A 15537-nucleotide genomic window follows, 5' to 3' on the forward strand; every position below is an offset into this window, starting at 1 on the left:
CTCTTTGTTTCCATTCCCACAGTCACCAACATGGTCACTTTCCTAGGATCTCCTTTCTGTTTCTTTTGTTCGTTTTTGATACTGCATTTTTCCATTCCTAGTACTTTAGCATGTATCTATTTTGTTTATTCAAAGTAGCTTTATACAGTAATTAAAATAGTTCCTATATCAGGGAATCTAAAAAAATGTGGAGAGCCATTTGTAAAAAACAAACAAAAACTCTATTACAAAGTTTATTAACTCTTATCTCAACTTCACTCAAGGAAATTCTGCGTGTACTGGTGTAGAATATATTGCTGAGTGAAAACAAGGGAAGCAGAGCATACTATATTACCTTTTGTGTCAGAAAGCAGAGGGATATTAGGATATAGATAACTATTTGCTTGTATTTGCATAGAGAAGCTCAAAAGCTATTGGAGAAATAAATAGCCAAAGAAGCAGGTGGAAGTAGGGTAGAAAAGGGCAGGAGTGAGGACAGGTCTCAGTATATTTACCTTTTCATGTTTTGATTTTCAAGCCATGTATTGCATCTGTTTAAAGCTCTGGCCTTGTATGCCACTGCGGAGGACTGGGATTGAGGGGTTGATCGCCTGTTGCCTCATGTGTGAAATCACTGCTGAATCTGCCATTCAGATCTATCCACTCTGATCATGCCTTGATATGATCCCTTTAACCAGGGCTTTCTTGGTGGCTCAGACAGTAAAGAATCCGCCTGTAGTCGAGAGACCTGGTTTCGATCCCTGGAGAAGGGGATGGCTACCCACTCTGGTATTCTTGCCTGCAGAATCCCATGGACAGAGGAGCCTAGAGAGCTATAGTCCATGGGGTCGCAAAGAGTTGGACACGACTGAGCAACTAACGCACACACACACACACGGACAGAGGAGCCTGGTCAGACACAACTGAGCTACTAACACGCACACACAGGCATACTCACACACAGACATGATTCCTTTAAGTGAAATGAACTCTGTCTGTCCATGTCCCCAAATCACTTTCAGAACAACTCAAAATTCGTCACTTCCTTCTCTACAATTGGTTAATATTTATTTCATCCTGTCATCTTAATTTAATGTTTATTTATATTCTGTATTTATATTTTCATTCTTTATTGATATCTCTGTTTTCTCATTTATTTCATGAATGATTTCTACTTTCCTTAGATTGGTAACACCTTCAGTAGTAAAGCATGTTCTTGTCTCTCTCGTCTTATCTGAAGCATAATCTAATAGATACTTCATGATTTTTATTTACCTTGGATTATCCTAACATGTTAATTTCATTTGGATAATTTTAGTCAACATATTTTAAATTAGAAAAGCTGCTGTACAGGAAAGCAAAGTTTGACTATTTTGCATTATCTAAAGTTCAAAGTATTTAGTGGGAAAATGAATGAGGAACAGTTAAAGCCATTGAAAATAATTAGGATAAACTTCTGTCTAGTTAGGATAAAAGTATGTGAATTTACTCACTAAAAAAGTAAACATAACTTGATCACTTGACATTAATTTGCATGAAATAGTGTTATTTGTATGGTAGTTACTTATTAATGCAATAACTGAGATTTGTGTGATTTTTGTCTTTGTTAACATATGACATGCAGAGTTATTCTAAATTTATAAGTCAAATATAAATGAAATAGTCAATCTTGTTTTTTACACTAAGTTTATGGTTAAAAGTAAAATAAAGTAAAAGTAAATTCTACTAGAAAATTAACATTTGTTTTTTAATTTGATCATAGAAAATAGACACTAGTAAGCAGAGAGGTTTTTAGTATGTTTTTATTAGTGTTCTCTAATCTGATACTTATTTTGAAACAGGCAAGAAAACTGGATGTATATTTTGAATATGAAGAAAAAATAATGAGCAAAACGACTCTGGATAAATCTCTTCTAGATATAATATCAGACCCTGATGGTATGTATCATAAATTTGAGGTTACTGTAAGTTTTTCGTCTGACGAATCCAACATTTCAATTTGAGTAAAATTTGAATAGAATTACTGTTTTTCTCACAATCTTTGCTATTAATGAGATAATTAAATGATCTATTTCCTGTTGAGAAGTTTGTAGCATAGCAGTTCCTAAATTAGAAAAATTATTTGCATTTTATTTTATTGAACTTTTCTTTGAAGATATGTTTTATTAGTGTATTAGTATATAAGCACTTTTTATATTCATTTGTTTAAAGTGATGCATTTGAAGCTCAATTTCTGCTGGCTTCAGCAAGATTTGAAGGTAAAACATTCAAACCAAGTATGACACATTCTGCTTTGGTTTAACCCTGTAGAGCTCCCTAAAAAGATGTATCAGTATCTAAAACTGAATTCTGTTCTAAATACTTTGGCAGTTCACTTCTAAAGAAACTCTGTAGACAGTCCCTTTATATTTATCTAAATATATGTTTGTTAGATTTTCTTTAAATAAGATATAACTATTTGTACTTGGATTATATAATCTAATTATTGTGTTCAACTATAATGATCATAAAGTCTGCACAGAGTTTTAGCTTCTAAAATTCTCTAAACTTTAGAGACTTGTTGATAATTTCAGAAGTTTTCAATTCAGATCTCAGCTGTTTTCAAAAATGAACAAAAATCATATAAGCTATTAACTTCTATTTTACATACAAGTTCTTCAGCTGATAATGGTTTTTGAGTTATTATTTTGGTTATGACTTTTAGATTTTATATCAAGTTGGAAGGTAATAAACAATTTTTTTGAAATGTTTGTAATTAAAGGGTTCTATTCATAAAAATTTCTGAGAATCCCTAGTATTGCTCACACTTATAAAAAGATAGATTTGTGGGGAGAACATAACATTTTGAAGGTATGTGTACTTTACAGTGAAAAAATATGTAACATATATCTAAGTCCATCACTTCAGAGCTATTTCTTGTTATTTACAATCAGTTTTGAGTAAAGTTTAAGCAAAAAATATGCTGATTAAAAAACAATCAGAACCTTTTTCATTTCCCTTGCTTTCTCAAACCAATTCATTTTTAAAGACATTAAGTAGAGCAGAGCAAGGTAGACATTCATGCACAGTGGCAGTCTGGTATCACTTTTGTTCTTTTAGTCACTAAGTCATGTCCAAGTCTTGTGACCCCATGGACTGTAGCCCTCCAGGTTCCTCTGTCCTTTTAAGATTTCCTAGGCAAGGATATTAAAGTGGGTTGTTCTTTCCTTCTTCAAGTACCACTTTAGTCCAGAACAAGATGTCAGAACCCAAGCAGAATGAGAAGGCATCCACAGATCAGGTAGAGGGAGGGTTGATAATCTAACTTGAGGTATCACAGTCCCACGTGAGGTGAGCAGGGTGTCCATATGTGGGAGCAGTTTAGTCCTGGAGTATGAGGGCCCTATCAGGTTAAGGAGGGTGACCCTGCAAAGGACAAACCAGGCATTGGCTCAGAGGGGGTGAGAAGTATAGCCAGGCATATGTGTGTGTCCATTGTAGGGAATCAGAACCAGAGTGGAGTGAGATGACATCTCTGCAGGCAAGCAGACAGTAGCAGAGTTAGGATATGTGTTACATACAGGGGACTGGTTAGATAAGTAAATATATCAGATAATATAATGGGAGCGAGGTTTCCCATTGTCAGAGATGAAAGTTACAAATATTAAAAGGAAGAAAACTAGAATGAAACCTGTAATATTGGAATTGGAGGTGCCGATGTGGACTTGGTATTTTCATTAAATACTTGTCAAATAGAGAAGTAATTATAGATTTTATGTGTGTGTGTGTATTCAAGTATATGCATTCCCTAGTTCTGCCACTTGAGCAGAATGAGGAGCAACAGTTCTCCAGTAGTAAAACTTTCAGCTTCTATATTCCCCTTTCCACAAGGACTCATTGGCGAAATAAATGGTTGATTCTAGGGAGAGGAAGTACAAAGTAAGCCTGAAACATTGTGTTGTATCAGAAAGCAAGGAAAGTACTCAAAACATGATGAAATGTGCCAAAAAGAACCCAAAAGTCAGCTTGAAGAGGCCCCCCATGGCCAGATCATGACAGTACCAAAATAAATTGTGATGATAACAGATTATAACATACTGAATGAAATAAGAAGCCATGAGTCCATACAGATATAATTAATGAATAAACAGAAATTTTCCAGATTATTTACACAGTTTGAAAGTACCTCCCTACAAAATACTTATTACTTACAGAGGAAGAAAAATAACCTGACAGAGGAGAAGCCTGATAGATGCTTTATTAGGTAATCACATTGAACATCAGCAGTAATGAGTCATCCTGAAATAGTGTACCACCAAAAGATTCATTACAACAAATACAGTATCACTTTTGTTGTATTCCTGTCAAAGATGTACAGCCTGACTCTAATCATGAGGAAATTCAGTCAAAAATTAATTGTGGAGTATTCTACCAAAAGGAAGGAAAAAAATAGCCAATAATCCTTATCAAGGCCATGAAGTCAAGAAAGACTTGAGGAACTGTTTCATACAGAAGACAACTGTATGTAAGAGATGACAGCTCTTTGCAGCAACACGTGATTCTTTTTCCCATAAAGGATATTATAGAGACAGTAGTCGAAACTTGGAGTGACATCCAAGGATTAGGTGGTAATAGCGGACCAACACTAACTTTCTGATTTTGATATATTATTATATTCTGTTATTTTGAAGTTACTATATTAGAGAATGTCCTTAACATTTGGGAATGGTGGAAAAGCAGTTCAACACCTTACTCTCAAATTTTCCAGGGAGGAAAAAGCTCTCTGAATTATACTTACAACTTTTCTCTGAAGTATCAAATTATTCAATGAGGAAACCCTGCCTTTGAAATAGCAGTTGCAGTAGAAACTTGGATGTGACAGGAGGATCCAGCCTTTAGCTGCAAGCTCCAGACTGGAGTACTCACAGTTGTAAAGGATACATTTTTCCAATTTCCATTTAGTTCCTCTGTGACTAATGTCATTATAAGCATTGCATGCCCTCCAATTCTTAGCATCCTATGACTTAAAAACTTTAGCAGAGGCTTTTAGGACATGACCCTATTGGAATTATGAAATACGTTTCTCCTTGTTGAAGAGTGGGAACTGTTCCTTCGCTAAGCAGAATAAGCACCCACTCTTAGAAAAGGCCATGCTGTATGCTGAGGATATTAAAAGCAACAGCAGGGACCCACACGTCCCTAAAACTCTGAGGGAAGGAAACCTTTCTCTCATATCTTAGGAGCCCTTACCCCAAGAGCCTACAGCAAACCACAGTCATCTTTCTTTCTTTGTCTTCTAACTGCTTTGTCATAGTTGCAGGAAGTGGAGCAGGGTAACTAAAGCCAACGCTTTCTGGCTGGAGCACCAAAAAGGGAAGGCCAAGGAAACTGGAAAGTACCGGGGAGGTTACAGAAGGAAGGAAGGAGCTCAGGAAAGCAACCCTATAAAGTTGTTAATGAATTCCTGGGCTTACCCCTGAGTTGTTCATGCCTAAATCTGATCCTACACAGCAATTCCAAGGACTGAGAGGTGAGGGACAAGATGACCTCCAAATTCCTATACTGGCTGCTGGACAGTGGGGCAGAGCCAAATAGCACTGCAGACGTTTTGAAAATAGAGTCCATGATAGAACCACAACTCACAGAGGCTGGTAGGAACTTTGACCTGAACCCAGACAGGCGAATTACCTGTTAAAACAAAACTACCAGCTTTCTCCTAGGATTTAAACAAGACCCTGCATCCTGTAACCTACCTCAGAATGTTTAAAATACAGTATCTGTTTGTAAACATAAGAACTTAGGAGAGCCTGTCTTTCATCTTTATTACCAAGTCTTTGTCTTATTTAGGGAGTAAGGATAATTTGAAGATAAAAAAAATCAATGGGTCATCAGTCATTATGTTTTGAAAAAATTATTCTTGTTTTTATTCTATAGTGAAGTATAACAATTCTGAGTTCTTACATGTTGGGATACACTTAGTTGTCCTTACATAAGTATTGTTTAGCGTCCCCCTTTTCATTTCAAAAGGGTACTGTTTTAGAATTACATGATCATCCTACCTATACCATTTTTTTCTTTTTGAGTTTATATCTGAAAAATTAATCTTCAACAATATAGACAGTTTGGAAGCTGGACTGCAGATGGTAATCCTGTAATCCTATAGTATTTCATCTTTTTCCATATCTATATTTTACATGGTTGTAATTTAGTGCCTATAACATTAAATCATTTGAATCAAGAAGCTTATTTTGTCACATTTATGTATGCCTTGGGTTTATAGTGTTGACCATAATACATAACAGCTGGAATTGTGAAAGTCTTTTTTTTCCTTACCTGTTTCCCCTTTGTAGCAGGAACTCCAGAAGATAAAATGAGGCTGTTTCTTATCTATTACATAAGTGCACAGCAAGCACCTTCTGAGGTATGTCCTCTGTGTTCAGTTACTGGGAGGAAAGGGGGATACTCACTTGTTTCAGAAATAGAAGTAAAAACCACTATAGCCAAAAGATCATTTCATTCCTTCCTTTAAAGGAAAACAGCTAGTTCTATTTACTGCTGAATTTTATAGCAGTATTTGTCACCAAGAGAATGATTTACTCATGAAGTATCTCACCACTTTTAAGTTGTTTGAACATGAACAGAATTCAGGTGACCAAAATTCTTATTTCTGGAAATAACTATTCTAGTAAGTTCCAAAAGTTATATAAATACTGTAATTTCATAAGATTAAACTTCAGATTCACATGTCATATGATTCGTATAAAAATAGCATTGAAATTTTGTACTTAAGTAAAAAAAAAAAAAAGGCTACTTTTATATTAGAATAAATTTCTAAGAATGATTGGAACATGATCAATTTTCCTTTCTAGATGTTTTTTTTTTTCCTTCAGTGGAAGAGTAGATTGTGGGATATTTTGTTGTTTTCTTTTTCTTTAATGAGGCATCAACTGCTTTTGAGGGAAAAAAAAATTTTTAAGTGTGCCCAGGTAACTGACTTACTCTGAAGGAAAGCAGTGATTTTTGGTATTGTTGCTGCATTGGAGACCTGTTAACTGTTTCTAATATTAACTTGTATAATTTTACTAGATGAGCAACTAGCATAAGAACCTTGGGAAAGACACCTAGAATGATACAGCTGTTGTAAACTGCTTTCCTTTGCTGATAGCAATTATTTTTCTGATGTCTGGTAGATTGTGAGGCTTCTTTTTGTTTGACATGTTAAAACAGAAAAGTAAACCAGTATTTGCTTTAGGTCAGTTCTGCTTTATCCTAGGAATATGTCTCTTGACTTTTAATTTAGTTAGAAAGTTCAGTAGTTCCCCCCTTATCCAAGGGAGATATAATCCAAGACCCCCATTGGATGCCTGAAACCATGAATAGTACCAAATGCCCCTCACTACCATATATGCTGTTTTTTCCTATACATAACATACTGATGATAAAAGTTTAATTTATAAATTAGACATAGAGATTAACAAAAATGGCTAATAAAATAGAATAATTATAACAATATACCATAATAAAAAGTTATGTGAATGTGGACTCTCAAAATACAGTTATTGTACTCATCCTTCTCATGTTGATGATGTCAGCTGATAAAAATGTCTGTGTGATGAGATGAAATGAGGTGAATGATGTAGGCATTGAGATGTATTATTAGACTACTATGACCTTCTGACGTGAAGGAGAATCATCTGCTTCAGGTGACCCTGTGTCATCACACTATGACGATGTTGATGGTTAGATGTCAGGAGCAGCGGATGTCACTGATTGGGGCAGGACTGAGCAGGACAGCGTAAGATATCATCATGCTTTCCATACGAGGCACAATTTAAGGCTCATGAATTGTTTGTTTCTGGGAATTTCCATTCAGTATTTTCAGACCTTAGTTGACCACAGGAGCTGGAACCTGGAAGGCAAAACTGCTGATGAGTCATGACTACAATATAGGTTTCATTCTAGAAAGATCTCTGTCATTAATGGGGGTGTACCTATAGCTTAAGGGATTCTAATAACCTATTTATAATATTTTCTTAGGAATATATGAAAGTGAAAATTGCTCAGTTGTGTCCAGCTCTTTGAGACCCTATGGCCTATATAGTCAGTGAAATTCTCCAGGCCAGAATACAGGAGTAGGTAGCCATTCCCTTCTCCAGAATATCTTCCCAACCCAGGGATTGAACCCAGGTCTCCCACATTGCAGGCGGATTCTTTACCAGCTTAGCCACAGGGAAGCCCAAGAATACTGGAGTGGGTAGCCTATCCCTTCTCCAGCAGATCTTCCCGACCCAGGAATCAAACCAGGGTCTCCTGCATTTCAGGCAGATTCTTTACCAACTGAGCTATCAGGGAAGCCCAGGAATATATGATTTTATTTATTTTTGTTAAGAATTATGTCTTTTTATAAGTAATCATTAAGAGGCTTGAAGCAAATTTTGACTATTGATGTCAGATTGAAAGTGTTGGTTGCTCACTTGTGTCTGACTCTGCAACCTCATGGACTGTAACCCACCAGGCTCCTCCGTCCAGGGAATTCTCCAGGCAGGAATACTGTAGCGGGTAGCCATTCCCATCTCCAGGGACTCTTCCCAACCCAGGGATCAAGCCCGGGTCTCCTGCATTGCTTGCAGATTCTTGACCATCTGAGCCACCAGGAAAGCTCAGTCTCAGATTAATAGCTCCCAGAATATGAAGTAGTGAGCATCTCTGATTGATGGTGAGCTTAAAAGTTTCTTTTTCTTAGAAAATTTTTATAATGGAGTTGCTTTGATAGCTCCTGTGACGTAAATTCAACTGCACTTTACTCATTAGGAAATAAAAGACTAAGAAAGAGAACTATTTAACTATTTAAAAAGTGTAGATCACCTGCTGTTCAGTTAATAACTTTGAACATTTACAGTGAATATGAGATGAGACCACCTGATTCTGCAGTGATTCCCCTTAAGTCAGCGTCACTCCCTTCATGTTTCCAGTTTTGAAATATTCTTGATCAGTCCAGATCTTTCATTTAATGCTTATTTCAAGGACAAACAATCTATGTCGACAGGGGAGGAAAAACTGAGAGGAAAAACTGACTCTGTTGGGCTTGCTGAGGGATGACAAAACACCATACTGTTTAGGTGATTTGGGAGCCTGTCAAAGGTAATTTTCATTGTATGTGATTTTTGTCTTGGTTACTCATTTGGGTGCTCCCTTAAGGTACCACTTCACTTACTTTGATGCTCATGCCATTAGTCTAACTTTTTGATTAATTAGATGACAACAAACAAAATGATCTCTTTCATGAAAGTAAAGATTTTTGTCATATTCTTATTTCAGGCTGATTTGGAGCAGTACAAAAAAGCTTTAACTGACGCAGGATGCAACCTTAATCCCTTACAATATATCAAACAGTGGAAGTAAGTTTTGTTTTATTCTTAAGTTCCTATCATTTAAGAAAGTACAGTGGAAGTCAAGTTCAAAAAAAACTGGAAATGTCACCAAGAAAATTTAACAGTGCCTTAGTAGTTTTTGTTGTTCAATGGCATAAATATTTCTTTATCTCCCCCACTCTTTCCGCAACTTTATATAAAGTAGTGCTGCCTTTCTTTCCTAGACATTTTTGTTTTCCTATATTTTTTCACTTGTGTGAGATGAAAAAGTCAAAGACTGAAATGTTTTGGGTCAAATGTCTCTAAAACATTTTAAAAATGTTTTAATTTCACTAGTAGTCAGAGAAATGTAGATTAATATAATGCTAAGATTTAGAAAATGTGCCAAGGATCCAGGAAAATTGATGCATTTATACTCCACTATTTGAAATATAAGTTGTCAAAATTTTGCTTACTGGTATAAAAAAATATTTTTAAAAGGAATAGCTTTGACCTAGCTTTCTCTTAAGAATTAATCCCAAAGAAGAAACTGGAGTTATAAAATCTTAGAAGCAGTTATAATAATCAAGTTTTGAAAATCAACCTGATTATCAAGGAATAGGGTTGAAATTATATCATTTCTACAAGGAAATGAGTCATTACAAATCATGTTGTGGGTTGATTCAGCAGAGGGGGGCGAAGAGGGGTGCTTGGAAGCGGCCCTTGTTCCCTCCTCTGGAGGCACAGAGAGCTGGAGCCTTGGTGAATGGCTTTCTTGCTGGCCACTTGTGGAATGATTAGACCCACTCCTGGAGGGTCTGGGAGAGGGTCTGGCTCCCATCCCTGAGTTCCCAGGGACCCTGCTGCTTGCCCAGGCCTTGGGCATGAGTGTGATTCTCTCCCTGCCTCCATCCTGTCACCCCCTGGGGGTTTGGATTCAGGATTTGTTCCTAGTGCCCAAGACTTTAATGAGAAACTTACAGAGGCTGATGCTTACCTACAGATCTTGATAGAACAGTTGAAGCTTTTTGATGACAAACTTCAAAACTGCTTCAAACTTCAAAGATGATGAACAGAGAAAAAAAATTGAAACCCTCAAAGAGACAACAAATAGCGTGACAGAATCAATTAAACACTGCATTGTGTTGCTGCAGATTGCTAAAGACCAGTATATTGCAGAGAATCATGCAGGTAAAATTATAAGTACTGTTAATCCTGTGGATGCAATAGTCCCTTGGAACCTGTGATCAACACAGTGCCTTCCCAGACTGTCTTACTTACAGAACCAACTCAGAGGTTCTATAAGTCAGAGCAGCATCCATCTTCTCTACCAGTTGGACCTGTATTAGCAACCTTGGGTCATCATCAGACTCCAACACCAAATAGTATAGGCAGTGGCCAGTAACCGCCTAGTAGCAGTCTGACTTATCCAAGCCATGTCAACCTGTCTCCAAACAAAGTCCCAGAGTTCTCTTACTCTAGCAATGAAGATGAATTCTATGATACAGATGAATTCCATCAGAGTGGCTCATCCCCAAAACACTGAATAGATTCCTCTGGATCTGCCTCAGTCTTCACACACAGCTGCTCGGGAGATAGTCTAAAGCGCCCAGATATCGTAGAATCACTTAATTCTTCCATGTCCAATGGAACAAGTGATGCTGACCTTTTTGATTCACATGATGATAGAGATGACGAAGGGGAGGCAGGGTCAGTGGAAGAGCACAAGAGCGTTATCATGCATCTGTTGTCACAGGTTAGATTTGGAATGGATCTTACAAAGGTTGTTCTTCCAACATTTATTCTTGAAAAAAGATCTCTTTTAGAAATGTATGCAGACTTTTTTACATATCTGGACCTGTTTGTGAGTATTAGTGACCAGAAGGATGCCAGAGACTGAATGGTTCAGATTGTGAAATGGTATCTCTCAACCTTTCATGCAGGAAGGAAAGGATCAGTTACCAAAAAGCCATACAACCCCATTTTGGGTGAAATCTTTCAGTGTCAGTGCACATTACCAAATGATACTGAAGAGAATGCAGAGCTAGTTTCAGAAGGACCAGTTGCCTGGGTTTCCAAGAATAGTGTAACATTTGTGGCTGAGCAGGTTTCTCATCATCCACCCATTTCAGCCTTTTATGCTGAGTGTTTTATTAAGAAGATACAATTCCGTGCTCATATCTGGACCAAATCAAAATTCCTTGGATTGTCAATCGGGGTACACAACATAGGGCAGGGCTGTGTCTCATGTCTAGAGCATGATGAACACATTCTCACATTCCCCAATGGTTACGGCAGGTCTATCCTCACAGTGCTCTGGGTGGAACTAGGCGGAGAAAGCAATATTAATTGTTCCAAAACTGGCTATAGTGCAAATATCATCTTCCACACTAAACCTTTCTGTGGGGCCAAGAAGCACAGAATTACCCCTGAGATTTTTTTCTCCAAATGACAAGAAGTCTTTCTGCTCAATTGAAGGGGAATGGAATGGTGTAATGTATGCAAAATACTCAACAGGGGGAAATACAGTTTTTATAGATACCAAGAAGTTGCCTATAATGAAGAAAGTGACAAAGCTGGAAGATCAGAATGAATACGAATCCCGCTGCCTTTGGAAAGATGTCACTTTCAACTTAAATCAGAGACATTGATGCAGCGGTGAAGCCAGGTATAGACTTGAAGAAAGACAAAGAGCAGAAGCCCAAGAAAGGAAGGAAAGGAAATTCAATGGGAGACAAGGTTGTTTCATGAAGATGGAGAATGGTGGGTTTATGATGAACCATTACTGAAACGTCTCGGTGCTGCCAAGCATTAGGTTGGGAAACACAAAGTTTGCTCCTGGTTCCAGGGCAGGAGGCATAATTAAGCAGCAGTCTTCCTTTGGGAGAACCTATTCACTCCCTTCTTATTGCAGTGGTTCCTATCTCAGAGATAGTGGACTTTCTGATGCAGATGAACAATTAAAGCAAGCAAAGCTTCCCTTTTTCCTGTCTCACAGTTATAGTGTTGATTTTGGTCTTGAGAAAAACTTCAGGTTTTGAAAACAAGATGTCTGCTCCTTTTCCAAATCCCATGGTGTAAATCCCAGTCTTAAATTCTGCATTCTAGTACTGCTATTGAGATGTACAACATTTGTTTCCTAGTTCATATAATCTTGGGTTCTGTATACACATATATCTCATATAGCTGGTGCCATATTTTTCATAAATACTCCATTTACTGTAAATATCAGTTCCTCTGAGTTGTTTTAGAAAATTTAGCGCAATGTATTAAAACCACATGTTAGGAAATTTCATGGTCTCACCTAAAATAACTTTTATTTTGGAATTGAACTATTATTGTATCTAACCCTGCCACAGTTTAATTATACTCAATGCTTTTAAGGCTTCATAAAGTAATTTTCCAACAACCACAAAAAAATCATGTTGTGGAAGACTAGTTCAGTGACCATCGGGAAATGGCCATGTATGTTATGAAGTGAAAATATAGTTTACTATTCAGTGATTTGTTTGATAAATAACTTCCTTTGTCTCAGTGACTAGGGACTGTTCTAAACATTAAGAATATAATAGTGAACATGCTAGGGAAGGCCTTGGCTTTCATTGAATTTACATTTGTGTTGAACAGTATGTCAACAAATAAGCAAATGAATGAGCGGAGTTGTGTTAAACCATATTCACCATATTAAGTGATATAAAGAAAATAAAACTAAGTGATAAGATCTTAATTTGTTGGGGGTAATAGCAAAAATTTGTTGAGATCAGGCAAAGCCTCTGGGTAGGCAGCCCTTGAGCCAAACTTGGATGACACTTTTTATGGTGTAATCCTCTCAAACCTTTCCATTTATCTGCAGGCATGTGCGTATGTGTGTGTGTGTATAGATATACACATATATACATACAAAGCATAACTAAAATGACATTCACTTAAATGCTAATAGTGGGTAAATCCAAGTAGTAGAATTTTTTTTTTGCCTTTTGAGTTCTTTATTTTTCAAATTTTCTTCAGTAATACCTTTAAATTATTTCTTAAAATAATTATTTTTTTAAGAGTAGGGGATTGAATATGCTTTTTGACCTCAACTGTATAAAAAAATATGCATAGTATGAGACACATACCAAATTGTTAACAGCAGATATGTCTGAGTTGTGAGTTTACCAGTGCTTTTTATTATCTATACTTTTATTTTTTTCAAGTTTTGCTTTTATTTCATTGTGTTCTTATAAGAAAAAAAGTAGACAACAAACCTCAGTTAACGGAAGGAACTGGAAACCATCTTTTCCGATTTTTATAACATATACACTTAACACATTTGGCTGTGTCGTATGTGTCATTGTGTTTTACATTATGACTTATGTGGAACTCCCTAATCAAACATTTGATGTTAAAAGAATGAAGACAATCTTGGGCATCATTTTACATGGTTATAAAATACACAATTTCTGATTTGTAACATTTTTCTTTCTCATGATAAGGGTTATACCAGTTTATTGAAGAATATTTTCAAAAACTCAGAAAGGTATAAAGAAAATAAAAATTTACCTGTAATCTCCCTATTCAAAGTCTACAAGTAACCTTTAGTGTTTACCCTTTAAAAATATTACATAGTTTTCAATCAGGAAGTCATTGTTACAGATGCATTTTGTGTTGTAGTTTTCCATTAACTTTCATCATGCCAGTTTTTCATTGTCTTAAAGAGAGCAGACCCTGGAACAACCTGGGGGTTAGGGATGCCAACCCTCCACACAGTTAAAAATCAAAGTATTACTTAACAATGGACTGGCCCTCAGTATCCCTGGTTCCTCATTTGAGGATTCAACCAACTGCAGATCATGTAGTACTGCAGTATGTATTTATTGACAAAAACATAAGTGGACCTGCACAGTTCCAAGACCATGTGGCTTAAGGATCAGCTATAGTCTGCAATGGTTGCATTTAGTATTTGCTTGATATTCAGCCATATAAATGTAATAATCTTTATTTAACCCTTTATTGCTTAGAGATAACATTATTTATATTTAGATATTGTTGTTTCTAGTGAAAAGTAAATTTTTGTTAAAGGCAGAAATTCCAGTCTGCTGCTGAAAACCATTGATTCACATCCTCCTTTCAGAACAAAATTGTGAGTTTTGTGTTTGGAATTTCTCTAATGGTATCAGCAAATTTTGTCCAGATTGAAATAGTGTATTTTTAGTGTTTCATCTTCAAATCTTAAAAGATTTCCATTCTTTTTTTTACTCTCATAAGATCTTCTTGTATTTAGATAGATAATTTTTTTTCCATTGACTAAAGCATTGGAAATGATTAGGAATTATAAAAGAATACTGATTTGCATAAAAAATATTTATGGCATGCTGTTGTTAAAACATTAAAGAATAGTATGTACAGTATGATACTGATTTTGTTTTGAAATCATATATGTTGTATATACGTATGTCGAAAGATTAGAAAAATATATGCTAAAATCTTAACAGTGTTTACTTGTAGGTGGTGGAGGTCTTCTAGGAGCATTCTGTTTTCTGAATTCTCTATAGTGAACGTATTCCTAGAAGGAAAATATTTTTTTAAATGCGGCTAAGTGCCATATTTTTGCCCAGCCTTCAGAAATTCTATAGCTAAAAACATTCTGTACATTTAGAAAGATCTGAAAATAAATGACTGTGTGCAGTTCAATATAAAAGTGTATATGTAACTAAAAGGAAAAATCACTGAGTAGCAGAATTAGAATAGTGTTAAAGAAAGTGATTTTGAGCTGAATCTTAAAAGGAAATGTACAGTTTTTATTGGAGAATACAGTGAATCTGTATCCCCAGAGGACAGGACAGCATGAGTCAAGGCATGTTTCTGGGAATGTGAGAGTATGGAGTGTGGAGAACAGTAAAGAGATTAATCAGTACATGATTGTTCTTTTAAAACAGAAAGTTTTTATTTCATGTTAATGATCCTTAAGTTTGTGGAACTAATAATGAATTAGTGGTTTTTAAAGAATTTCAGTGTTTTGGTAACAATTGCTCTGTACTTGAACATTATTTTACATGGTTACCGATTATGTAATCAATGTTTGTATAATTGTTTGTGCTAATTGTACTGAAACATTGTATTAGTTGAAAAATTATTTCTTTCAGATTAGTTAGTAAATTTTTTAATGCCTAGTTAGTAAATATTTTAATGCTGTGATACTAAATGTTAGCTCAGCTAATCAACTTTTAAATATAGCTTTCTTATTTCA

The 15537-nt window shown here is 35.9% G+C and overlaps 1 protein-coding gene and 1 pseudogene across 1 annotated transcript in view; both read left to right on the forward strand.

Annotated features, from left to right (window-relative positions):
* SCFD1 (sec1 family domain containing 1) overlaps positions 1-15537 on the forward strand; it is a 113003-nt gene that overhangs the window by 66431 nt on the left and 31035 nt on the right. The window contains exons 15-17 of the mRNA XM_061159074.1: positions 1821-1917; positions 6309-6379; positions 9277-9356. Coding sequence (XP_061015057.1) covers positions 1821-1917; positions 6309-6379; positions 9277-9356 — 248 coding nt within the window. The remainder of the gene's footprint in view (positions 1-1820; positions 1918-6308; positions 6380-9276; positions 9357-15537) is intronic.
* LOC133067971 (oxysterol-binding protein-related protein 9-like) lies at positions 9366-15534 on the forward strand (annotated as a pseudogene).

This window comes from Dama dama, chromosome 13 (genome assembly GCF_033118175.1).
Source record: "Dama dama isolate Ldn47 chromosome 13, ASM3311817v1, whole genome shotgun sequence".
Classification (NCBI taxonomy): domain Eukaryota; kingdom Metazoa; phylum Chordata; class Mammalia; order Artiodactyla; family Cervidae; genus Dama; species Dama dama.